Raw genomic sequence first — 24,675 nt, 5'->3', positions numbered from 1 at the left:
CAGAGAAGCTTTCAAATACGAACCGTACCAAAAATAATGAAACAAATCATATATTTTAATCTTTAGGATTTAATATACCATTTTCCTTTTTTTCTATCTCTAAGCCCCAGGATTACGACTTTTTTTACTAATCAAAAAAGGACTAATGTCCTTTAAAAACCCATGCGAAAAAATGAGAAAAAAACTTTTAGCTGGTACATTTTGCTTTTTTAAGAAAACTCTGTCTAAAAAAAGATTATCGGTCGAAGAGGTCTTTCGGGAAGATTCTGTATTTTTTTTTAAATTTAATACGCCGAGTATATCACCTCGATCTCTAGTTTTTACAGCAAAATAGGCTGCTTAAATACACGATACGCGGAAATTATTTATATTATTTCGCGGAATGTTACACTGTGTGATCACTTAATCAGCCAATGATAGGTCACAAGTCTTTTAATCACCCGGATACCCATATTTTGCTTCAATTATTTTAAAATAAAAAGTCTTGATAAATGTTTTTTTTAAACTAAACGGAGGAATTCCAGAATTTGTGAACAAAAATTTTAACACTCAAAATACTGTATGTATTTATAACTTAAATCATTTGGTGTTGTGAGTGACTTAGAGATAGGTACGTTCAAAAACTGATAAAAAAATATTAGTTTCTATGCATATGTTAATAAATAAAATAAAAAATCTCTAGTTTAGAATTTAATGTAGGTAAGACATACAGGTAAAAAAAAATTTTTTTCAGATATTTATTTTTCAGGTATTTCAGAAAGGTCTCGTATGAAGCTTATTTTTATTTGAAGGAGCATAATATGGGATTGTAATGTTTGAATGATAATGAATAGCATACGCATAAAGACAAAATAAAATGCTTTTATTTATTTCAATATGACAAAACTGTGCAATGAATATGAATAATGTAATAATTTCCTGAACAAATGATAATAATATTAGAAATAAACAGATTTTATACGCGGAAATCTTTAAAACAGCCATCACATCGTTTGCAAACGTAACGGGTTTTCCTCCTACAGCCGCTATGGGTGCATTTTGATCAAGCAAGTCTTAAAAGTAATATACTACATACAATCCAAAAATTTAAGAAAAGTACTTTTATTTAAAAAATTGGCGTTTTTTTAACATGGCAATTTTTAATACCTCATTTGGCGGTAAAATGAGTTATATGCCAATATTTTTTTCATCAAAAAACGTCTCGTTCTTTTTTTGACATGTGTATTATTATTTTTTTTTTTAATTACCTAACGTCCAAGTGACTCTTATGTAAGCTACGACTTATACGACACCGCTTATCATGACCCTACTCAGGCTTCAACTTTTTAAGTTTCATAGCCTTTGCCCAGTCGTGAGTGGATTTACTATTTATGTTTAAAGTTACTATAATTTCGTGAAATTCATGAGTGAAAATTCTCGGCAAAACACTCGCTATCTCGCTAGAGGCACGTGTTTATACCTTTCATTGATTCTAAGTTAGCAGTGATGTTACTTAGGTGTATGATTTTTGAAATGTGTATTTTTTAGTCGGTTGGTGAATGAGCGAGAAGGCAGCGGTTCGTGACCCCTCCCGCGCGCCCTGCCCACGAGACGGCGCCGTACCGAGCTTCACGCACTCGGCGTATTGATTTTTACGTGAATGTGACCAGTCCGACATAAATACATCATAATGTTACTATCAACACTCGCCTTTCCGAACGCGACCCGCCAAGATCGCACGAGATTTCTCGCCAATTCGGAATAAAATGCGTCTAATTCCCGTGCCGAACTTCAGTCCGATGTCGGCCCGCGGAAAGTGAGGTTATGTTGTGCGGATATTTCTAATAATGACATTTCGCTCCAAATACAGTGACAGATGTGAACCGTTGTGATCGAAATCAAAATATTGATTTGCGACACGTTATTTGTTAGTCAGCTGTCAGATATATCAGTGTTTTTCTTGTAAACAAACATTCTTTATTACGCATTGTGAATATTAATAAATTATTACATTAGTGATTTATAAAGTGTTTTTCTTGTTGTTGTAAATAGTAGATGTTTTAAATCGCACGTGGTTTTCAATAAAAACATTCGCCATTTTTGTTTACATGGAAACTGAACACCGAAAAAGGCAATCTTCGACTATATATCTCAGGTATTATTTTTTATCATTATTAAATAATATTATCATTATTTTTTGACATCTCAACATGTATTTAGAAAAAGATGAAAGTCTGGGTATTTACAAGGCTTAGGAGCATCGTCATTGGCTTGGTTAAGTGATCACTTTACGCAAGTGTAACATTCACCAATTCTACGCAAGATTGACAACAACTCACTAAAAAAAATTAAATTTCTAGATATTGATCAAACTCGTAGCTAAGTATGTGTAAAAAATAACTCCTGATTAAAGATTTCGCTCAATCCTTTCAACAACGTCATATATCAAAAATCGTTAATTTTTAGCTGTGCATGTTTTCGGAATGCCCAGAAAATGTATTAAAATATATCCCAGCAAAAGTGGCATATTTTTAACTTAATATTTACCCGCTACAGGGGAGAAACTGTTGTTTTTGCATTTTGAAGAAAAGATATTGCTTAATTTTTTTTTTTATATTTACTATATATTTTTCAAATGGAGAAAAAACAGTCAGGTTTTACCTAAAAAGATCTGTTGCACAGTAAAAAGTTCAATAAGTGGCTTGATATTTATTTCTTAATACATTGTATTATATTTTTAAACTTTAAAAACGATCTCCTGAAAAATGACGATTTTTGATTTATGACGTTGTTGAAAGGAGTGATCGATTTGTCAACCAGTATTTGGACACACTCAAAATGTTGTAAATTAATATTATTTATTAATCCAGACACTGGATTATTCACCCTATGCATGTCAATATCTATCGTTTCTCTTTACATGAAAGAAGATGGAAGTCTGAGCATCCCAGGGCTTACGACCTGGCATTTGGCTGACTTAAGTGATCACTTTATACATTTGTGTAACGTTCACCATTCTAAGTAGAGAGAATAGAACTCCACACTTATCATTTCTTGTCTCTGTCTTTACAAACATTTTTCGCCTCTTCCACATTCATGCATCTCCTCCTACATACCCATGACATTTATGACAGTTTGTAAAAATAATCCGGAGTTCGAATCTTGCATACAAATAAAAGGGTCTCTTCTAAATACAAGCTTTCCTCAATCTAACATAGATGGCTGTTGTGAACTCATATGGACTGTGTCATGAGATTGATCAATGTATCTAGGAAATTTGAATAGTGTGGTTGTCAATCATTTGTAGAATGGTGAATGCTGCACGTGTGTAAAATGATCACTTACCAGTCTATGACAGGTCATAAGCTCTGTTTATACCCAGACTTCCATTTTCTTCTTCATCTTTGATGAGATGCCAAAATGTAGAAATAACTGGTCAAAATAAAAAATGGAACAAAGGCAAAAAATAAAGGAATGGGTTCAATCTATAAAAATTGTAAAATGTTTTTATTCTTAATTTTTATCTCTTTTTTGTGTGTATGTTAGGGTAAAATGGTTAAAAACAATAAAAAATGTATTCAAAAAGAACTCCACCGACAAGACACACAAGGTGGCTTGGTGGGTCCTTGCAAAATATTTTTTTTATGTATGTTTACAATTGTGATTAAAATAAATGTAAACAATATATATATATATATATATATATATATATATATATATATATATATATATATATATATATATATATATATATATATATATATATATATATATATATATATATATATATATATATATATATATATATATATATATTTATATATATATAAATCCCTTACCGCACCCCAATGGTGCATAGGGCACTGCTTCATATAAACGCAGTGTTATCTCGATCGATTACACATGAAGGAAAGGTGATCAGCCCTCCACTTCAGGTACCAGTCCAGTGTAATATTGAATAAATATTAGAGTAAAAAAATCACTTGTATTTATTACACCCCCCTGGGAATCGAACCCGGGACCTCCAGAACGGTAGGCGAGCATGCTGACCATTACACTACGGAGGCGGACATTATATACAATATATGTTGATAAAAAAAATCCTATCAGTAATAACTCGCTAGTACTTTGTCTTTTTGGTTTATTATAAATAAGGTAGCTATAATAAAGTGACTGGTCTCTAGGAGACTAATCTAGAAGACGCTTGCCAGACTATGCGAATATGCACACGATACGGCTATGTTGTTGTCACCAATGTGTCACCAACACCCACATTAACTTAAAATTCACAACATATCGAATGTGTCCAAATTATCCATTTGTGAAGCATTTGGACACACTTAAAGTGTTGTAAATTAAAGGCAATAGTGAATTATCATATCATTCTACCGATGGTATCTGTAGTATTACGGCTGTCCAAACTTAAAATGCAGTAAGGGACATTTTTTTGTAGTACGTTTTTTTTGCATTTTTGGACTAAGTATTGTAGAATCTACTTAGTCCAAAAATGCAAAAAAAAACGTACTACAAAAAATGTCCCTTACTGTGTTTTGAGTTTGGACAGCCGATTAGTCCTTGTGCAATTATCCTTTGATCGCCTGTACCCCAATTAATCCGCACATTTGCTTAGTTCAAGGAGGAGCAAGAGGCGTTTATGAATTCGGCAATTTGCTTCAATTAATTTCAATTGTAATTTCAGGATAATTACTCTAGCTGAACGATTGCAGCCTTGAGATGCTATCCAATTCCTTCAATTAATATTATAGGTGTCTCGACTTGACATGAATCATCTATCTATTTTATAAAATAAAACAACTTTGTTTTAACCACTTTTTTATTGGTACACTTTATCCAACCGGTTTCGACAAGAACCTTGTCACCATCAGGGTTTATGTAATAAATTCTAAAACATTGAAATACTCATAGTTTATTGCCCTTCCCTCACCTAAAACTTCCACGCACTCCGTACACCATATGAAAATATGATTTGAAAAATATGATTTAAAAACTCCTAAATGTTGTTTTTATTGTGCATTGTGTAGCGAATACGGCAACCTTAAATGACAACTACAAATGGAAACCGGTTGGATAAAGTATACCAATAAAAAAGTGGTTAAAACAAAGTTGTTTTAATTTATAAAGTTTATGAAATGTGCCACAAAGTATCTGCGAAAAACATTCAAGAAACATCTATTATTTATATGAAAGAAGATAGTAGTATTTTATTTATTGTTTCGGCATTAACTTTGTGGTAAGACATGTTACAATGATTAAAGAAAACACTTCGTTTTTTACCACTTGAGTTTTATTATAGACTACATGTTTCAGAAGTTAAACTTCCATCATTCAGGTCTGTATAATAACTAAAATATAAAATTGTTCTATAAATAAGGAGAGGGGAAAGTAAGGGGAAGGGGTTAGTCAAGGGACGGAGTTTGAAAACAAAGGAAAAATGGAAAGCAATGGTGAAGAATTTTGAAACAATATGTTATTTAATAAATTATTATTAGAATTAATTCTTCACCATTGTTTTCCATTTTTCCTTTGTTTTCAAACTCCGTCCCTTGACTAACCCCTTCCCCTTACTTTCCCCTTTCCTTATTTATAGAACAATGTTATATTTTATATTTTAGTTATTATACAGACCTGAATGATGGAAGTTTAACTTCTGAAACATGTAGTCTATAATAAAACTCGAGTGGTAAAAAACGAAGTGTTTTCTTTAATCATTGAAGATAGTAGTCATTAAGTGATCACTTTATGCATTTGTGTAACGTTCAACATCTTATTTCTGTCTCCATCCCGTCTTTGTAGACTATTGGGGTCAGCTCTCCTCGTCCTCAGATTGTAGGTCCTTTTATCTAATACAACGTCACCTAGTCCATGCCTTTGAATCATGTAATCTTTCAGCAGCATCCATTAATTCTTTGGTCTTCCTCGAGATATCTTTCGAGAAAGATCCATGGCATTTGCCTGGTTTACAATATGTTCAGGTTCTCTTCGTCATATGTGCCCACACCATCTCAATTGCCTTTTCTCTACTTTACTTTTTATGTCTGTTACACCTAGGCTTCCACAAATATAATACTTGCACTCTTTATTTTGTCTCTTAGGGACACTTCAGCTGACCATCTAAGCATTCGCATCTCAGCCGATTACTTGTATAGCGTTCACCATTCTGCCCATTATTGAAAATTGGATTATTGTTTGGAGATTGTATAGTACATATGCAATGGTCCTTTATCGATCTGTACATATCCAGACTTATTAATATTCTTCTTCATCTATGTGAAGATGTTAATATAAATAAATCCTTAGTGAAGGAACCTTGATTTGTGAACAACGATTTATTAACACTCAAAATGTTGTGAATAATAAAACTGATACGCTTCATGAAAATTTAAAATCATGTTTTCAGGCGTAAATAAATCTCCTTGTAAATAAATTCGGGAAAGATATTACATACATTGTAAAATAAGGGTCTTTGTTGAATAAAAAAGCCTATTTTGATAGAATCAATTCACATATCATTTTTTTCCTTTCAAATTTTCCTTTTCCACTCTAGTAAAATCTCAAATTCTTGGAACTGTAAATGAGTTCCAAAATTATGAGCAATGTGGTTTTCAATCATGCGTAGAATGGTGAATGTTCACGCGCATAAACGATCACTTAAACCACCCTAAGACGGGTCGTAACCCTGTTAGTATCCAGAGTTCCATATTCTTCTGATATACATATATGGTTTTGAGAAGAAAATAATTGAAATGTAAAGAGTTCAAAAAAATTACAAAATATATTAATTCACCAAATTTCAATGTATGTTCTTAAAAATGTGCTCTCTCGTGCAGCCGGTCGCGTACAGACTTTACATATCGCTCACTCCTTTCAACAACGTCATACATCAAAAATCATCAATTTTCAGTTGTGCATGTTTTCGGAATGCCCAGAAAATGTACTTTATCCCAGTAAAAGCGGAATATTTTAAACTTATTTATTTACCCGCTACAGGGCAGAAAGAGCTGTTTTTGCATTTTGAGGAAAATGTATTGTTTAATTATTTTTTTTAAATGTACTTTATATTTTTCAAATGGAAAGAAAACATTCAGGTTTTACCTAAAAAGGTCTGTTGGACAATAAAAAGTTCAATTAGTGGCTTGATATTTATTTTTTACACTTTATTATATTCTTAAACTTTAAAAACGATCTCCTGAAAAATCAAGTTTTTTTATTTATTTATGACGTTGTTGAAAGGAGAGCGATATTTGAGAGTACATCCCTAACAGTATATTTAAAATGCATAAATCTTTTTTTTCGGGTTGTTAAAACAATTTTTTTATTATAACTGCCGGAGTAATGGATTATGTAGAGAATTGCCAAATCTACACTGCAGCATGGCAATGTACTATACAGTAAAACCTCGATATAACGGACTTATAAAGTCCATTATATAAAAATAGGTTTAAAATAGGTACATCACAGAACTACAAAATATGAACACTGTATGTAGGTATAAAGAAACAATACAAAACACAAACAAAATTACATTTATTGCCTTCGGACACTCGTCGTGAAGTGTCGTCGCTAATTGATATCAACGCGCTTGCTTTCGGCAATCCTGATTTGTATCTTTTTTGTGTGCAAATTAGGTTAAAATCGTTAAAAACAATTAAAAATGTATTAAAAAGGAACTCCACCGACAAGACACATAAGGTGGCTTGGTGGGTCTCTGCAAAAAAAAAAATTAAATAAGTTTAAAATTGTGATTTAAATAAATATAAACAATTATTGTTAAAAAAAATAATTTAAAAATTTAAAAAGGAATGAATTTTTTATTGCGCTTTTGAAGTTTGCTGTTTTTTTTTAATTTTTTATAATCAACTCTCTAAAATCATGATAATGCGTATGATAAAATTAAACTTCGTTATCTGACGAATAGTCAATATATGCACACCAAGTCCTACCAAAATTCATTTTTAAATCGAGTTCGAAAGAAATTAAATGAAATGTTTAATGAAATAGACATCAATAATGTTTATTTTAATACGTTTAAAAGAAATATTGTTGATGTATATTTGACCAGTTGATAAAGAAAATTTCTTTTTATGTTCTAATAGTTTTAAAACATTTAATGTTCTAATAGTTATACTTTTATGACAGCTTATTTAAATTGTTTTATTTTTAGATTACTTAGGTAACCTATAATTGGAATTGTTTTTTTTTGTATTTTATCATATAATGTTGTTTTTGTCGAAATATGCTGTTGGTTTTCCAATATTTTTTTTTTTAATAAAATAAAATAAATAAAAATAAAAAACGCCATTAGATCGTCGAGATGTGATCTTACCACTGATAACTTATTTTTGACAGTGTTGTTGTTGCTCCAGCTAGGTGCAGTCTACGAACAAGACGGCATTATGTCTCAAATTTTAGTGCTAGACGTGTGACGTGATTATCATGGCCACTGAAACTTGTTTACATGCGGCGCCACTTGAATTTAAGTATGTATTATACATACTAACAGGACGTTAAAATTTTTATTTCAAGTGACCGGATTTTTTTCCGTTATATGCGAAGTTCATTAAAAACAGTACCACAACATTTTGAGTGTGTCCAAATACTTGTTCACAAAATCTGGATTATCTCCAATTACAGGAGTTATCTTCAAGTTGAAAATAACTCCTGTAATTTGAGATAATCCAGATTTTGTGAACAAGTATTTGGACACACTCAAAATGTTGTGAATAAATTATCTGGTCAAATTATAAGCTTAAATAATAAAAATGAAAATGGTATTTTCTGGCGTTTCTCATGTGTGTTATTGTAATCCAGGATTCGAACTTCACATACTAATATAAGAGTTTCTGCTTAATGAAAAGCTTCTTTACATCTCACCAATAGATGTCTCTAGTGAAGTTCTAGTGATTCAAGAACAAGGTTTCTAAATTGGTTCATATATTATATATAGAACTTCCAAGAATTTGAGTAGTGTGGTTGTCAATAATGGGTAGAATTGGTGAATGTTACACGTGTGTAAAGTGATCACTTAAACCAGCCTCGTCGATGACGGTCGTCAGCCCCGTAAATGCCCAGATATCCATATTCTTCTTCATCTTTGATGAGATGTCAAAAAATAATATGAAAAAAAGGACCGTCATATCGAAGTTTTACTGTACTTTATTTATATCCGTTGAAAATAGCGTAAAACGAAAGTAGTTTCGACTCTGAAAAAATGAATTTATTACATTTTCCTGCGTACGCAAAATAAACGTCAACTCTATGACGTTTATTTGATTAATTTACCATACAATGTAAGTTTTCATGTCGCTGTAATACTGTATATTTATTTACATGTGATATTTTTTCAAAGAAAAGTAAGAAAGCGATTTTCGAATTTAAATGTTTTGCCTTTTTTGAATGGCACGAATGTGGAATAGGTTAAGATTCCTTGCAAAGACAGATTGGTGTGGCGTTCTAACTTCACTGTTTACCCCTGTGAAGAAACGGCGTGATGATTAATTATTTTTTTTAGTTAGCCTCTTTTATTTATTATATCTTAATAAATTAAAATTAAAAAAAACTTTGTTCAAATCTTAAATCTCCTTAAGTTGTGCAGATAGTGCTTTATATAACTGAAATCGACCACACACAAATCACCAATAGCATGTTTTATGAAAATAAAAATTGAACTGCAAGTGTCAGGTTGTGGTCCCGTGGTTAGTGTCGCGGAATCTTGAGTCAGAGTTTCTCGGTTCGGAACCCACTCTATCACAATTTGATACCTATTAATAATAATAAGCCGCTGTGGCTCACAGAAATAGTATGAAATTGAAGTATTTTTGTAAATAATAATACTCAAATATTTCTCTTTTATTATTTAAAATAATAATAATAATAATATGTTTTTTTTTTAAATATATATACACAGAAATATGTTTGGTCGAAGGAATTTTGAATATTATGCAACTTTCCTGTATAATTGGCTTCCATTATCCATAGTTATTACATAACAAAACCATGTAAGTAAGAGCTTTTCCTCATTGTAAATATATATATATATATATATATATATATATATATATATATATATATATATATATATATATATATATATATATATATATATATATATATATATATATATATATATATATATATATATATATATATATATATATATATATATATATATATATATATATATATATATATATATATATATATATATATATATATATATATATATATATATATATATATATATATATATATATATATATATATATATATATATATATATATATATATATATATATATATATATATATATATATATATATATATATTTTATTTATTGTTTCGGCATTAACTTTGTGGTAAGACATGTTACAATAATTAAAGAAAACACTTCGTTTTTTACCACTTGAGTTTAATTATAGACTACATGTTTCAGAAGCTAAACTTCCATCATTCAGGTCTGTATAATAACTAAAATATAAAATATAAAATTGTTCTATAAATAAGGATAGGGGGAAAGTAAGGGGAAGGGGTTAGTCAAGGAACGGAGTTTGAAAACAAAGGAAAAATTGAAAGCAATGGCGAAGAATTTTGAAACAATATATTATTTAATAAATTATTATTAGAATTCAGGTTTTTTTGTATTTCTAAATTTTCAAGATAATTCATAATTTGGCCTTTATATGGAACAAGGTGTAATAATTTTAATTTATGGGAGTGAAATGAGTGATTAGTATCTATTATATGATTTGCAAATTCCGAAAAATAATTACTAACAAGACCGCTTTGATGTTCTTTGATTCTAATCTTTAAATTTCTCGCAGTTTGGCCAATATATTTTCTATCACAATCTCCACACGAAATTTCATAAACACCACTTTTTTGTAATAAATCAATTTTAGATTTTGAGTTATCGAGGATTATATGTAAATTATTATTTGTATAATATGCAGGTTGGATATGGGAGGGTAAGATTTTCGAAATATTTTTAGTTATTGAACCCGTATATAAAATTTTTCGCCAAGATTTATTTTTTATTGAATCATTATTAGGTGCTGAATATATGTATTTTTTGGTAAAATTATTTTTAATTTTATTTTTTAACATTTTATCTATTAGCGCGCAATTATACCCGTTGTTTTTTGCTATTAGTTTAATTGTGTTTAATTCACGATTATAATTTGAGTTACTGAGGGGGATATTAATTAGTCTATTTAATAATGAATGGAAACTGGCCATTTTATGTGAAATGGGATGAATGGAATCAGCAAAAAATACAAAAAAACCTGAATTCTAATAATAATTTATTAAATAATATATTGTTTCAAAATTCTTCGCCATTGCTTTCAATTTTTCCTTTGTTTTCAAACTCCGTTCCTTGACTAACCCCTTCCCCTTACTTTCCCCCTATCCTTATTTATAGAACAATTTTATATTTTATATTTTAGTTATTATACAGACCTGAATGATGGAAGTTTAGCTTCTGAAACATGTAGTCTATAATTAAACTCAAGTGGTAAAAAACGAAGTGTTTTCTTTAATTATTATATATATATATATATATATATATATATATATATATATATATATATATATATATATATATATATATATATATATATATATATATATATATATATATATATATATATATATATATATATATATATATATATATATATATATATATATATATTTATAAACATAAACATATATATACCAACATATTTATATACCATGTAAAAATAAACGCGACAAATAAAAAATTAAAATAATTGAATATTTTTTTATTCACAATAAATATTAAAATGTCCTCTCTCCTAATCTACGTATCTTTTTTAAGTATTGTTTAATATGCCCTCGGCACAAGAAACCCCAGTGAGAACACATTATTGTACAATAAATTCGAAATTATAAATATGTTTTCGATTAAAATCTAATAAAATATCCATGTACAAATAAAATCTCGAATCCGACGAGTTTTGGTTTTATTAACTTTTCAATTTGGAATTTGTTTCCAAGAATCGCCAAGGTACTGAAATCTTACAAAGTTTAATTACTTTGTTTAATTAAAAGTTCACTTGAAACATTTATTTATACACGAAAAACGAAACCGTATTTTTAATCAAAAATTCATATTTTTTCAATCAATACTATATTTTTTTTAATCAACTAGTCATCACGCCGCCTTCCTTGGGAAAATAGAACGTCATACCAATATCTTACTATCTTATTCTGCAGACTTTCTTCGCGATATTATGAAACACACAGATATTGTGGAACTGAAAGTGTGTATAAAGTAAAAACAGCAGCGTGAAACCAAGAGAAATTATCGATTTATTCCTGGATCATTAAACTCTCTAATAAATAAAATCTAAACTAACTAACTAACTAGCCATCAAGCCGCTTTTCCGCAGGGGTAGGCAGAGAGAATAGAACTCCCCACCAAATGTCTTTGAACGCAATCTTTGCCTCTTCCGCATTTATGCATCTCGGCTGTCCAAACTTAAAACACAGTAAGGGACATTTTTTTGTATTACGTTTTTTTTTTGCATTTTTGGACAAAGTAGAATGTACTTAAGTCCAAAAATGCAAAAAAAAAACGTACTACAAAAAAATGTCCCTTACTGTGTTTTGAGTTTGGACAGCCGATCTCCTTATAGATATCCACCGATTATTCCAATTCCTGACCTGATTTCTTTTAAATATTTGAAATACTTGATCATGCCAAGTTCGCACCGGTCTTCCTCTGCTTCTATATCCTACTACATTCGCCTTATGATTTTGTTTTCCTCTTCTTTCTTCATTCGATTCACATTTCCAAACCATTTCTACTTACCTTTTTTTCCTCAATCCTGTCGACAATTTATCATGCAAATTGTTTTGTGTTGTTTTTTTAAAATAATAAATAATGTTTGATAATTAGTTCAAATTAACCTATATAACTTTTTGTACGATATATTCTGTTTATAATACTTCTAGCGGCCAATTTAACAAACAAGAACGACTGCACATTTCATTTGATAAAGATTCTACTTAAATTTGATCGATTTCGAAGACATCGAAGTGGTTATCTACTGATAAATGCATGATGACGAAAATTTTCATGAATTTTAGAAGAATTGAATAATAATTTGATTTTATCAACATATAACGATCATTTTCGAGATACTCTTTGTGATTAATTTGTGATTCGTTGGGTTTATTTATGCGTTTTTAATTATTTTGATTTCGTAAATTTTGTTTTTTTGTTGTTAACTTATGTATGAATAAACAGTTTATGAATATTTAATAAATGAAAACAATCATCGATATTATTAAATTTAAGATTTCATAAAACGACCCAATTGTTCTATTGAAGATTTTGCTTGAATTTGTCCAAATTTTAAGAAAACTTACTGGTAATCTTAAAATAAATGGTTAATGAATAATGAATGATGAATGAATTGTTAATGAATAATGAATACATACATGAAAACAATAATAATATCGATTTTATTAAGTTTAAGATTTTACGAAAATTACTACGCATTTCTTCTACTGAAGATTTTGTTTGAATTTGACCAATTTCAAACAACATTTTGAGTGTTTCCAAATACATGTTCACAAATCTAAATAATCTCCAATTACAGGAGTTAGTTTTCACATTGTTTTTTACCAATAGATGTCTGTAGTGAAGTTCTAGTGATTCAAGAACAACGTTTGAAAATTTGTTAATATATAATATATGGATCTTCCAAGAATTTGGGTAGTGTGGTTGTCAATGATGGGTACAATTGGTGAATGTTACACGTGTTGTAAAGTGATCACTTAAACCAGCCTATTACGGTCGTCAGCCCCGTAAATGCCCAGACTATCATATTCTTCTTCATCTTTGATGAGATGTCAAAACAAAATATGAATTTCAAACAAACCTAAGTGGTTGTCTCATGAATAATGGTTGATGAGTTATGAATGAATTAAAACAATAATTCATCGATTTTATTAACAGTTAGTGATAATATTATTCGAGACACTATTTTGTGTGTTGACCTTAATGCCGGGTTTGTTTGTGTGTTTTCAATTATTTTGAAATTCAATAACCATCCGACCACATTCTGTGCGTGCTCTAACGAGGCTCCCCTCGACAATATCATGAATAAACATCGCTGTCAACTCTGATAACCTTCGACCTCCGACATTTTTAACTAATTTCGTCCCATTCGATTCTTATCAGACGTCTGCGCATGTGGAAATTACATAATTCCGACAAAGTAAAGGCATCTTCGGGGAAGGAAAACACTCCTTTGAATTATTTTGCAAGTCATTTTCTTTTCACGATGTTTTAGAATCATAAAAAGTTGACCTAGCGACCCTGTTTTGGCCTATATAATCTGTTTAGCCAAACTCTCTTGTATCTTTAATTAATAATTGAATTTAAATTTGTTTTAAAATCACCATATATTTTTTTTATATTATTTTTTTATATTATTTTTTGACATCTCATCAAAGATGAAGAAGAATATGGAAGTCTGGGCATTTACGGGGCTGATGACCATATTCTTCTTATTCAATATTCAATATTCAATATTCAATATTCTAGGGGCTGATGACCATATTCTTCTTATTCAATATTCAATATTCTAGGGGCTTATGACCATATTCTTCTTATTCAATATTCAATATTCAATATTCTAGGGGCTGATGACCATATTCTTCTTATTCAATATTCAATATTCTAGGGGCTGATGACCATATTCTTCTTATTCAATATTCAATATTCAATATTCTAGGGGCTGATGACCATATTCTTCTTATTCAATATTCAATATTCTAGGGGCTGATGACCATATTCTTCTTATTCAATATTCAATATTCAATATTCAATATTCAATATTCTAGGGGCTGATGACCATATTCTTCTTATTCAATATTCAATATTCAATATTCTAGGGGCTGATGACCATATTCTTCTTATTCAATATTCAATATCTCAATATTCCATATTCTTCTTCATCTTTGATGAGATGTCAAAAAATAATATGAAAATGACTCCTGTAATTGGAGATAATCCAGATTTTGTGAACAAGTATTTGGACACACTCAAAATGTTATTTTTTTATTTTAACTTTATAAAAATGTCTGCCGGTTTCAAAGCTAACCGCTTCTTTTTCAAGACTTGATAAAATATTTAAAGTGATTTTAAAACGAAGTTATATTTTAATTATTAAATTGAAAATCACAATGTTCAAATATGAATTATTATCTTATATCTTTGATTTTTTTGGTGCCCTTTGAAGGTTGATCTTTTAATAGTTATTTGAAACACGTACGAGTATGCAATCTGGAGTACCCTATCTATTGCTGCTATTCTGTTTGTACTCCTTTTTTATTCCGGAATACATTCCTCCTCTATATCATAAACCCTGAGCTCCTTCAATTACTTCATCCGCATCCCACCAGATAAACACCTCTCACATATTATGTGTGTGTGTATATATATATATATATATATATATATATATATATATATATATATATATATATATATATATATATATATATATATATATATATATATATATATATATATATATATATATATATATATATATATATATATATATATATATATATATATATATATATATATATATATATATATATATATATATATATATATATATATATATATATTATATATATATAACAATAAAGCTTTTTCCACTTGTACACATATTCGATTCTAAGGAGAGTCAAAATTTCATATTTATTTTATGCACTCGAATCAAAGGGCTGATCACCTTTCTTTCGTGTATTTAACTAAAAAGATTACACTGCTTATATAAACCGTAGTACCCTATGCACAAGCATTGTAAAATTAAACAAATAAGTATGTGTGCTTTCTATTTTCTCGCATACACATTTAATTAGAATTAGACTGAGCTAGTTTATAAATAACATACTCATGCATTATATAGTTCACTAAAAATAAAAACTCTTTTTTCGAGAATGTCGGAAAGTATGTTTTGCTTCGGGAAATTGTTTATTGTTTATGTCTTGTGTCGATTCATTACATCGCTCGTAAAGCATGCACCGCAGTTTTGAAAACATCAAAGGTCGTTTTCCTCCTTTATGGAAATTGAATGAATGGTGGCTCGTAAATTGAGGGGTCTAGGAACGGCACCAACCGCCGATGAATACCACTCCGTTCTAGATATTCCCCATCGATTCCTCTTCGGGATGTACTCAAATTAAGCGCTCTACTTTTGGTACGGTGGCCATGTGGGGTAGGCATAGTACGTGCTATATGTACAGAAACAGCAGACATAAACGGCGAACGGAAAAATTCCTACCCTTCATTCTTCATTCATTCCATTTTCAGTTTCCGTCGAACCTTTCTCGCGAGTGGTACTCTCGCTCGCGGCGCGGAACCTCTTCGCTTTTAACCGGATTCTCGTGCGGAAATCGGTAGCCTAGAATTATTAAATTTCTATGTTTTCTTCGCTCACAGTTACCGGAAGAAATGTAGCTCTTTTAGATAGATCTACCCCTAAGTACAAAAGCGAAAGCGCGCGCCCTTATAGAAATAATTACGTAGAAGGAAAAGTTTTTCGGCAAAAAACTTACACTCCGGATGTAAATCTAAATCAGATAGTTAAAAAAACTAAAGTAGTCCCTAAAAAGAAGATTCAGTTGAGAAAAGCGGGTGTTCCACGACCGTCGTTTAATTTGCCCGTTAAATGTTTACCAGGGTCTTTGCTGCTGGAGCCCGGTGCGACCCACCTGTCGGCCCCGCCGCCTGAGAGCCCGGAGACCCCTGTGGCGCAGCGCCACTCCGGACCCCGCGAGAGCCCGATATGTGACCGGGAGATCTGCACCGGCGCCCGCCGTCACGTGAACACCCACCACCTTGAGAACAAAACATTGATTCAGATCCGAGAAGCCAGGAAAGTGACCGACTTTAAAAGGATTCTCAGTTCCAATGCGATATTGCGCAGTGCCGTGCGCTTGCAGAGCTCGTCTCGCCTGCCTGACATGTGCAGCGATGCGCCGCTGAGCACCGCCTTCTCGCTCGACCGACCGCACTCGGCCTTCTCCGTGTGGAGCGTCACCAAAACCTACACTTACCTCTTCCAAAACCATTTGGACTGTCTCCGGTCTTCCGTGGACCAAAGAGCTGAAAACCGCGCGCGCGAATTTAGATCATCTCGAAGTGCCAAAAAATCACGTTCGGAAAAATTCGACACCCGTCGCGAACTCCAACATCCCGAGCCCTACGAAAAATTGTACGATCTCTCGGAATACTACGACGAATCAGCTTGTGGAGTCTCGCGCGGATCGAACGCCCCTCCGCCTTCTAATAAACATGCCCCTCCCGCTGGATGTTTAAACAACTTTAACGTCAATTTAAGTGATTTAATTTCAGCCGGCAATAAAAATGACAGCGCATTGAGCAACTCGTGCGACGACGCGATCGATAACCAATTGGAAGATATACGCGACAAGGAAGAGGAAACCTCGATTAGTATGAGCACAGCACAGCAAGAGGGAACACTCCACCGCCGCCTCAACAATCAGCGGGACGTTCATTTGGGAGTGTCCGAGATAGACCGGTCTCTCCGCGAACTGAACATCGGCAGAGACGTCCCCAAGATAACTCTCAGCGAGTGCAGAGAGATACCATCCCTGGACTCGGACCGACAGTCCGACCTGTCGGCTCCCTTCAACCTGGCAGTGCCTTCGATCAAGTGCAGTGTAGAATCTAGACCACCGATAACCGAGTGAAATGGAAACTGGTATCTTACGAATATTCTCTCTTTCCTCTTGAGAAATGACAACATCGGCCTTTAATATTGTTTTTCCCCTACGTTAAAAGTGATATCATTCTCTCGCGATAACAGTTTGCTATCTGGACACTGTTTTGTAAACACTATTTTCAGATCAGTACCGCAGTTCTTTTAGAGCGGACAGTGCTGTTTTGTAGTGAAGATTAGTTTATACTTCAAATTTCTGTCGGTGTTATTATGCTAGCTATTCAATCTGAACAAAAAATGATGGGCGCCAGCGAAGACAAGTCCATGAAGCCAAAGCCTCCCGAGTCTGCGCCCCCGACAGGACTCTGAACAGATCGAGTGCCGTCAGCCAGAAGTCCGTAGAGTTGAGTTTCTCCCCGGATGCGCCGGCTAACAAATCCAAACTAGCAACTCAGAGATCGGTTCCGGAGTGCCAATCCACTGTAAAAAGGGCTTTAGACCTCAGGCGGACGAAGAACTCCTCCATCGAGTCTACCATCAGCCTGCCGAACCAGAAGTCTCTGGACAAGAAGCAGGCTAGCCTCCACCACCAGAAGTCCATCAACACGCAGTCCGACATTATTCTAAGTGCCCAACACACCATCACGGATGACCGCAAGGCGCTGAGGGACGCCCTCTACCAGGGAATCTTCCACCGCCACCGCAGGACGATATTCGCGGTAGGTTCTTTCCTTAGAATGTTGAGAACTAAAAACTCTAACTACGATTCTATTCGCTCCGATTCGGACGATGTATAACTAAGTATAGTGATATATATTTTTTACATTTGGTAAATCATTCGAGAAATTATTGTATATTCCAGTACATTATCTCTGCTATTATTAATATTATTATCATCAAAAAATGATGTTCTCCGTTACTTCCTTGTTATTTTAAAATATTCCAGCTCTCACAAGATCAATTAAAAGTAACAAACGTTATTTTGTTTCATTATCTCTGCTTTTATTGTATTATAAGCAGTGATTTTTTGGTTACTTTCTCGTTATTTTAAAATATTCCAGCTTTCACAAGAACTATTGATAAAAGTAACATGTGTTATTTTGTTTGATTATATCTGCCATTATTATTATAAAGAGTGATGTTCTCCGTTACTTATTTATTATTTTTATATATTTCAGCTTTCAGTTAAAAGTAACATACGTTGTTTTGTTTCATTGTCTTTGCTATTATTATTATAAAGAGTAATGTTCTCAGTTACTTCCGCGTTATTTCAAAATATTCCAGCTTTCAAAAGAACAATTGTTAAAAGTAACAAACGCTACTTTGTATGTTCTCGGTTACTTTCTCGTTAATTTAAAATATTCCACCTCTCATAAGAACAATTTTTGAAATTAACATACATTACTTTGATTTATTTTACAATTTTGTTATTTCTTCACTGGTAATATCAATAAAAATCGATAAAATACTCATTGAATTGAAATTAAGATTATTTTATTCAAATAAAAGATTATTTTTCATATATTTTGAATCCATTATGTAGATATTTTCATAAGTTGCACATAAAAAAATAAACCTACTACAAATGGGTTTCCGCGAACAGGGATAGTGTATTTTAATAAAATATATAAGAAATGATATCGCTCACTCCTTTCAAGAACGTCATAAATCAAAAATCGTCAATTTTCAGTTGTGCATGTTTTCGGAATGCTCGGAAAATGTACTATATCCCAGCAAAAGCGGCATATTTTTAACTTAATATTTACCCACTACAGGGCAGAAAGTGTTGTTTTTGCATTTTGAAGAAAAGGTATTGTTTAATTATTTTTTCAAATAAACAAGTTATTTTTCAAAGGGAGAAAAAAACATTCAGGTTTTACCTAAAAAGATCTGTTGTACAGTAAAAAGTTCGATAAGTGGCTTGATATTTATTTTTATTACATTGTATTATATTTTTAAAGTTTAAAAACGTTCTCCTGAAAAATCAAGTTTTTTTGATTTTTGACGTTCTTGAAAGGAGTGAGCGATATATTCAATGTTATTGTATATGTTATTGGATATATTGTAATTCATAATAATTGCCCTTAATATTTTATAAGCTTAGATGTAATAATATTGATTATATCACAAGAAAACGTTGTATTGTGAGCATAATGTAATTCATATTTATAGATATCGATGCCATGATATATTATGTAAATGTTGTACTAAATTATTTTCATCCCAAATGAAAAAAAACGACATTATAGTGATAAATTTCATCAGAAAATTCTGTTCTTTTTTAATTCATAAATTAAAAAGTTATTCAACTCACCATATTACTTTGTAATTCTGTGGTGTATGTTAGATACTAAACTTATAATTAATTCAACTCAACATACAATTTTGTAAGTCTGAGATGTGTATAAGGTGCTTAACTTATAATTTATTCAACTCTCCATACAATTTTGTAAATTTGAGATGTGTTTAAGGTACCAAACTTATAAGTTACTCAATTCACCATAAAATTTTGTATGTTTGAGATGTATGTTGTATACCATACTTATAACTTATAAGTTATTCAACTCACCATACAATTTTGTAAGTTTGAGATGTATGTTAGATACCAAACAAGTTATTCAGCTCACCATACAATTTTGTAAGTTTGAGATGTATGTTAGACACCAAACATATAAGTTATTCAACTCACCATACAATTTTGTAAGTTTGAGATGTATGTTAGATACCAAACATATAAGTTATTCACCTCACCATACAATTTTGTAAGTTTGAGACGTATGTTAGATACCAAACTTATAAGTTATTCACCTCACCATACAATTTTGTAAGTCTGAGATGTGTGTTAGATCCAAACTTAATGTTGTGAAACAAAGCACCAACGTTTTGCCTGTAAATCTGTTACGTATAAGCGATCCTTAGCTGTGTTTACTGAAAATGTGAATTTAACATACAATTTAGTGATGAGAACCAAAAGCTTTTATATGTTTAGGCTATGAATAATTGTAGTGTGGTAAACAAGTTGTATGAATATATTTTACTTGGCACCAGGGTATATCTTTTTACTTTATTTCTGATCAATCGGATAGATTGTCATTTTTTTTACTTTAAAAAATTCAGACATTCCAAAAAATATTTTTATTTTGATGAGGAATTGAGTAATGATGAGGAATCGAGGAGGAATTCAGCAGTGTCTAAAATTGAATTTTGTAAATATTTGGGTAAGCCAGTCGGCATGCAATTTAAACAGGAATATTGGTTTTGATATCTTTGAGAGAATTATTAGATTTAAATAACACAATTAAACAATTGTATGAGACCACTTTTTGAATTTTTTAATCTAAACACGACTCTTTGCGATAATATCAGTAGTTTTCAAAACTAGTCGTGTTTACATAAATCAGCTCAAAATTGGTCTTAAACAAAATCGTGGTATTTATAACTTAATATATTTGAATAAATAATAGGATCCAACCAATCAATAAAAAAATTATTAAAAATTTTAATCTCACATTTTCCAGACCTTGTTGCATACGCCACAATCTTATCTCAAGAATACAAAGATTGTTTTTATAATTTATTTTTTTATTTTTTAAATGAACATAAAGTTAATGCCGAATCAATAAATGATATTTTTACAGCTATACAGTAGTAACAAATATATTTTTTTAACCTTTATGTATGTAATTAAATAAAACTTTGGTACTATTATTATTTTTAAATTTCAAGGTGATGTACTCAATATACCAGAAATTAAGAATCTTTCTTGTTACGAATGTTCCCCTGCATCATACGAGTATATTAGTTAGACTACATGTAATTTCTAAATTATGTATAAAAAAAACACCATGATAAATAAGCTGTCTAAATAATTATGATTTTTAATACAGCAATTTGCTGAAAACATAACAGTAACAAAAATAATTTTTCATTCATTTCATTCAAACCCTTATCCGCACCCTCATGGTGCATAGGGCACTGCATCATACAAACGCACTGTTATCTTGATAGTTAACACATGAAGGAAAGGTGATCAGCCCTCTGCTTCAGGTACCAGTCAAGGGTAATATGAAATAAATATTAGAGTGAAAAAATCACTTTTATTTATTTGACCGCCCTGGATATCGAACCCGGGACCTCCAGAAAGGTAGCCGTGCGTGCTCACCATTACACTACGGAGGCGGACAAAAATAATACACCTTAAAAACAAAGATTGTGTTTGATGAATTTTATAATGTTTTAAAATATGCCACCAGCAAAAAACAATTAAAAACATTAACTTACTTAAAACATGTTAAATGATTAATTTTAAAGATAAATACATATTAACATGTACATTCAAATGTTTAACGTACAATATACAAGTAAATACTAAGTAAAACTTTGATTCCGCCTCCGTGGTGTAATGATCAGCGTGTTTAACTACCGTCCTGGAGGTCCCGGGTTCGATTCCCAGAGGGGGTGAAAATCAATATTAGTGATTTTACACTGTAATATTTATTTTATATTACCCTGGACTGGTTCCTGGAGCGCAAGAGTGATCACCTTGCCTTCATGTAAGTAATGATCAAGATAACACTGCGTCAATTCGATGCAGTGCCCTATGCACCATTGGGTGAGGATAAGGGTTATATGTAAATAAGTAAGTAAAACTTTAATTAAAAACCATTTCAAGTGAATAAATAAATCATATATCGCTCACTCCTTTCAAGAACGTCATAAAACAAAAATCGTCAATTTTCAGTTGTGCATGTTTTCGGAATGGCCAGAAAATGTTCTATATCCCAGCGAAAGCGGCATATTTTTAACTTCATATTTACCCGCTACAGGGCAGAAAGTATTGTTTTTGCATTTTGAAGAAAAGTCATTGTTAAATATTTTTTGTTAGATATTCTAAGTATTTTTAAATGGAGAAAAAACCTTCAGGCTTTACTTAAAATGATCTGTCGCACAGTAAAAAGTTCAATAAGTGGCTTGATATTTATTTTTAATACATTGTATTATATGTTTAAACTTTAAAAACGTTCTCCTGAAAATCAAGTTTTTTTTATTTATGACGTTCTTGAAAGGAGTGAGCGATATGTGATCTTCGATTGCCTCACTAACGAGCTATTCCAATCATTTTTCAAAGTCTCTTTTCTACTTTAAGCTGAAATAAGTTTAAAAAACTTGTTTAAAATTCCTTTTTTTAAACTTTAGTTAACATTTTTTCCTCTCGGATCGATAATTTTTTATGATCCCCACTTAACGAATCACAAAAGAAAAATTCTTGTATTTAATGAGCGAAGCTTCGACGAGACGTTATTTGATTTACGACAATTTACGTCAAAGCTTCTTCAAAATGAGTGAAATATAATAAAATATTAATGAATGGCAGACTATTTGTTATTTTAACAAATTGATTTGATGACGTCAAATCTACGTAGCAATTGTTTGCTAACCACATCACGATAAACTCAAATTTATGCAACCTTTTGTACTGTATACAGTAAACTCCCTTATAATATTGAGATAGGTAGCGCATTATAGGAGGGAACGTTAAAGGGGGTAAATGTTTAAAAATTATATTTCAATGAAATAATTCATTCCAGTAAAAAAAAGCAGTAAAAGCATGATTTTATTGAAAAACATGTTTTTTACCGCAACGGCAGCGCCTTCTGTTGAACGTAACAGAAACACGCGCAATACTAAACCTTGATCATGGCTTTTTGACAGCTGCTAAAATATTGTATACCCAAAAATATTATGAATTTAATCACTTTAGAAATATGTGCTTCCTTTTCTTTCTTTTCTATTTTAATTGCCTGAGACACAGCAACGCGTGGCTGGGTATAGTTAGTTTACAAATCGTCATAAAGCGCTGAACTTCCTCATTTGCTTGTAAAAATTACCTTTGGAACGGTAAGGTACATTAAATAAAATATTCTTCCGTTTTACTTTATTCAATATTTAATATTCCATTTTATGAATATTCATTGAGCTTTTAGCTTTCAAGAGAAGCTCAATCATCTTGTATTCGTTCAATAAGTAAACAGCTTTTTCAAGGAAAAAGATCAGTCGAAAATACAAGGTGAAAGTATTTATTAATGAAATTTTTAACAAAATCCTCTTTAGACATTTATTTTAAAATATTACAGTAAAACCTCGATATAACGAACTTATTGGGAGGAGTGGGTTTCCGTTAAAGCCAAAAGCCCTTTATATTAAAAAAGGTTTTTAAAAAATGAAAAAACTTTTTTTTTGTTAATTTGAATACTGTATGTATTGTAGATATAAATAAACAATACAAAACGTAAGCTAAATTGTATGCATTGTCTTCGGAAACTTGTCTTGAAGTTACTTGCTGTTTGATATCAAAGCGCTTGCTTTTGGTAACCCTGCTTTGAAAAAGTAATTTTGCAGAAGTTTTGTTTGCACTTTTGACTTTTGACACTGCAGACGGAATAAGCACATGTCAAAAATTGGACCGCATGATTCACCAGTCTGCAGATTTTGTGTGGAAGATAACGAAACATCCATCCACATTCTCTATAGCTCGCAACCGAAGACACATCCTTAGAGGACCACTTATAGACTCTGAGAAGGTGAAGCTCCTACCACCAAGACAAGTCGTGAGCTACATGACTCACGTAGGTCTTGAGAGTGAGCTATGACACATTGGGAGGTCACTATAGACCTAATATTATAAAAATTATATAGTTGAACTTCGTTATCTGACGAACAGTCAGTAAATGTTATTAGATCTTTGAGATGTGTTCTTACCACTGATAACTTCATTTTTGGCAGTGTTGTTTCGTCTTCTATGCTATCCTCATTCATCCTCATGTTTTGGTTCATACCTTCATCTACTTGGATTTTTCCATTACATCCGAAGTTCATTCAATAGAGGTCCGTTATATCGAGATTTCACTGTACTGTTTTTCCTTGTTTGCCAAATAGTAAGGAATGT

At 31.3% G+C, this 24,675-nt stretch overlaps 1 protein-coding gene and 1 pseudogene across 1 annotated transcript; both read left to right on the top strand.

The window, feature by feature from the left end:
• Positions 1–1,771: 1,771 nt before the first annotated feature.
• On the top strand, positions 1,772–17,851 carry LOC148308768 (uncharacterized). The gene is made up of 2 exons (XM_088261170.1): positions 1,772–2,134; positions 16,727–17,851. The coding sequence occupies exon 2, from the start codon at positions 17,011–17,013 to the stop codon at positions 17,758–17,760; it is 750 nt and encodes a 249-aa protein (XP_088117296.1). The 5' UTR covers positions 1,772–2,134; positions 16,727–17,010; the 3' UTR covers positions 17,761–17,851.
• A 148-nt stretch (positions 17,852–17,999) lies between these two features.
• LOC148308767 (uncharacterized) lies at positions 18,000–18,526 on the top strand (annotated as a pseudogene).
• Positions 18,527–24,675: the final 6,149 nt, after the last annotated feature.

Source organism: Brachycentrus maculatus, unplaced genomic scaffold (assembly GCF_059751285.1).
Source record: "Brachycentrus maculatus isolate JH-2025_06_01 unplaced genomic scaffold, ASM5975128v1 h1tg000149l, whole genome shotgun sequence".
NCBI classification, from domain to species: Eukaryota; Metazoa; Arthropoda; class Insecta; order Trichoptera; family Brachycentridae; genus Brachycentrus; species Brachycentrus maculatus.
This window is presented reverse-complemented; position numbering and strand designations above follow the sequence as displayed.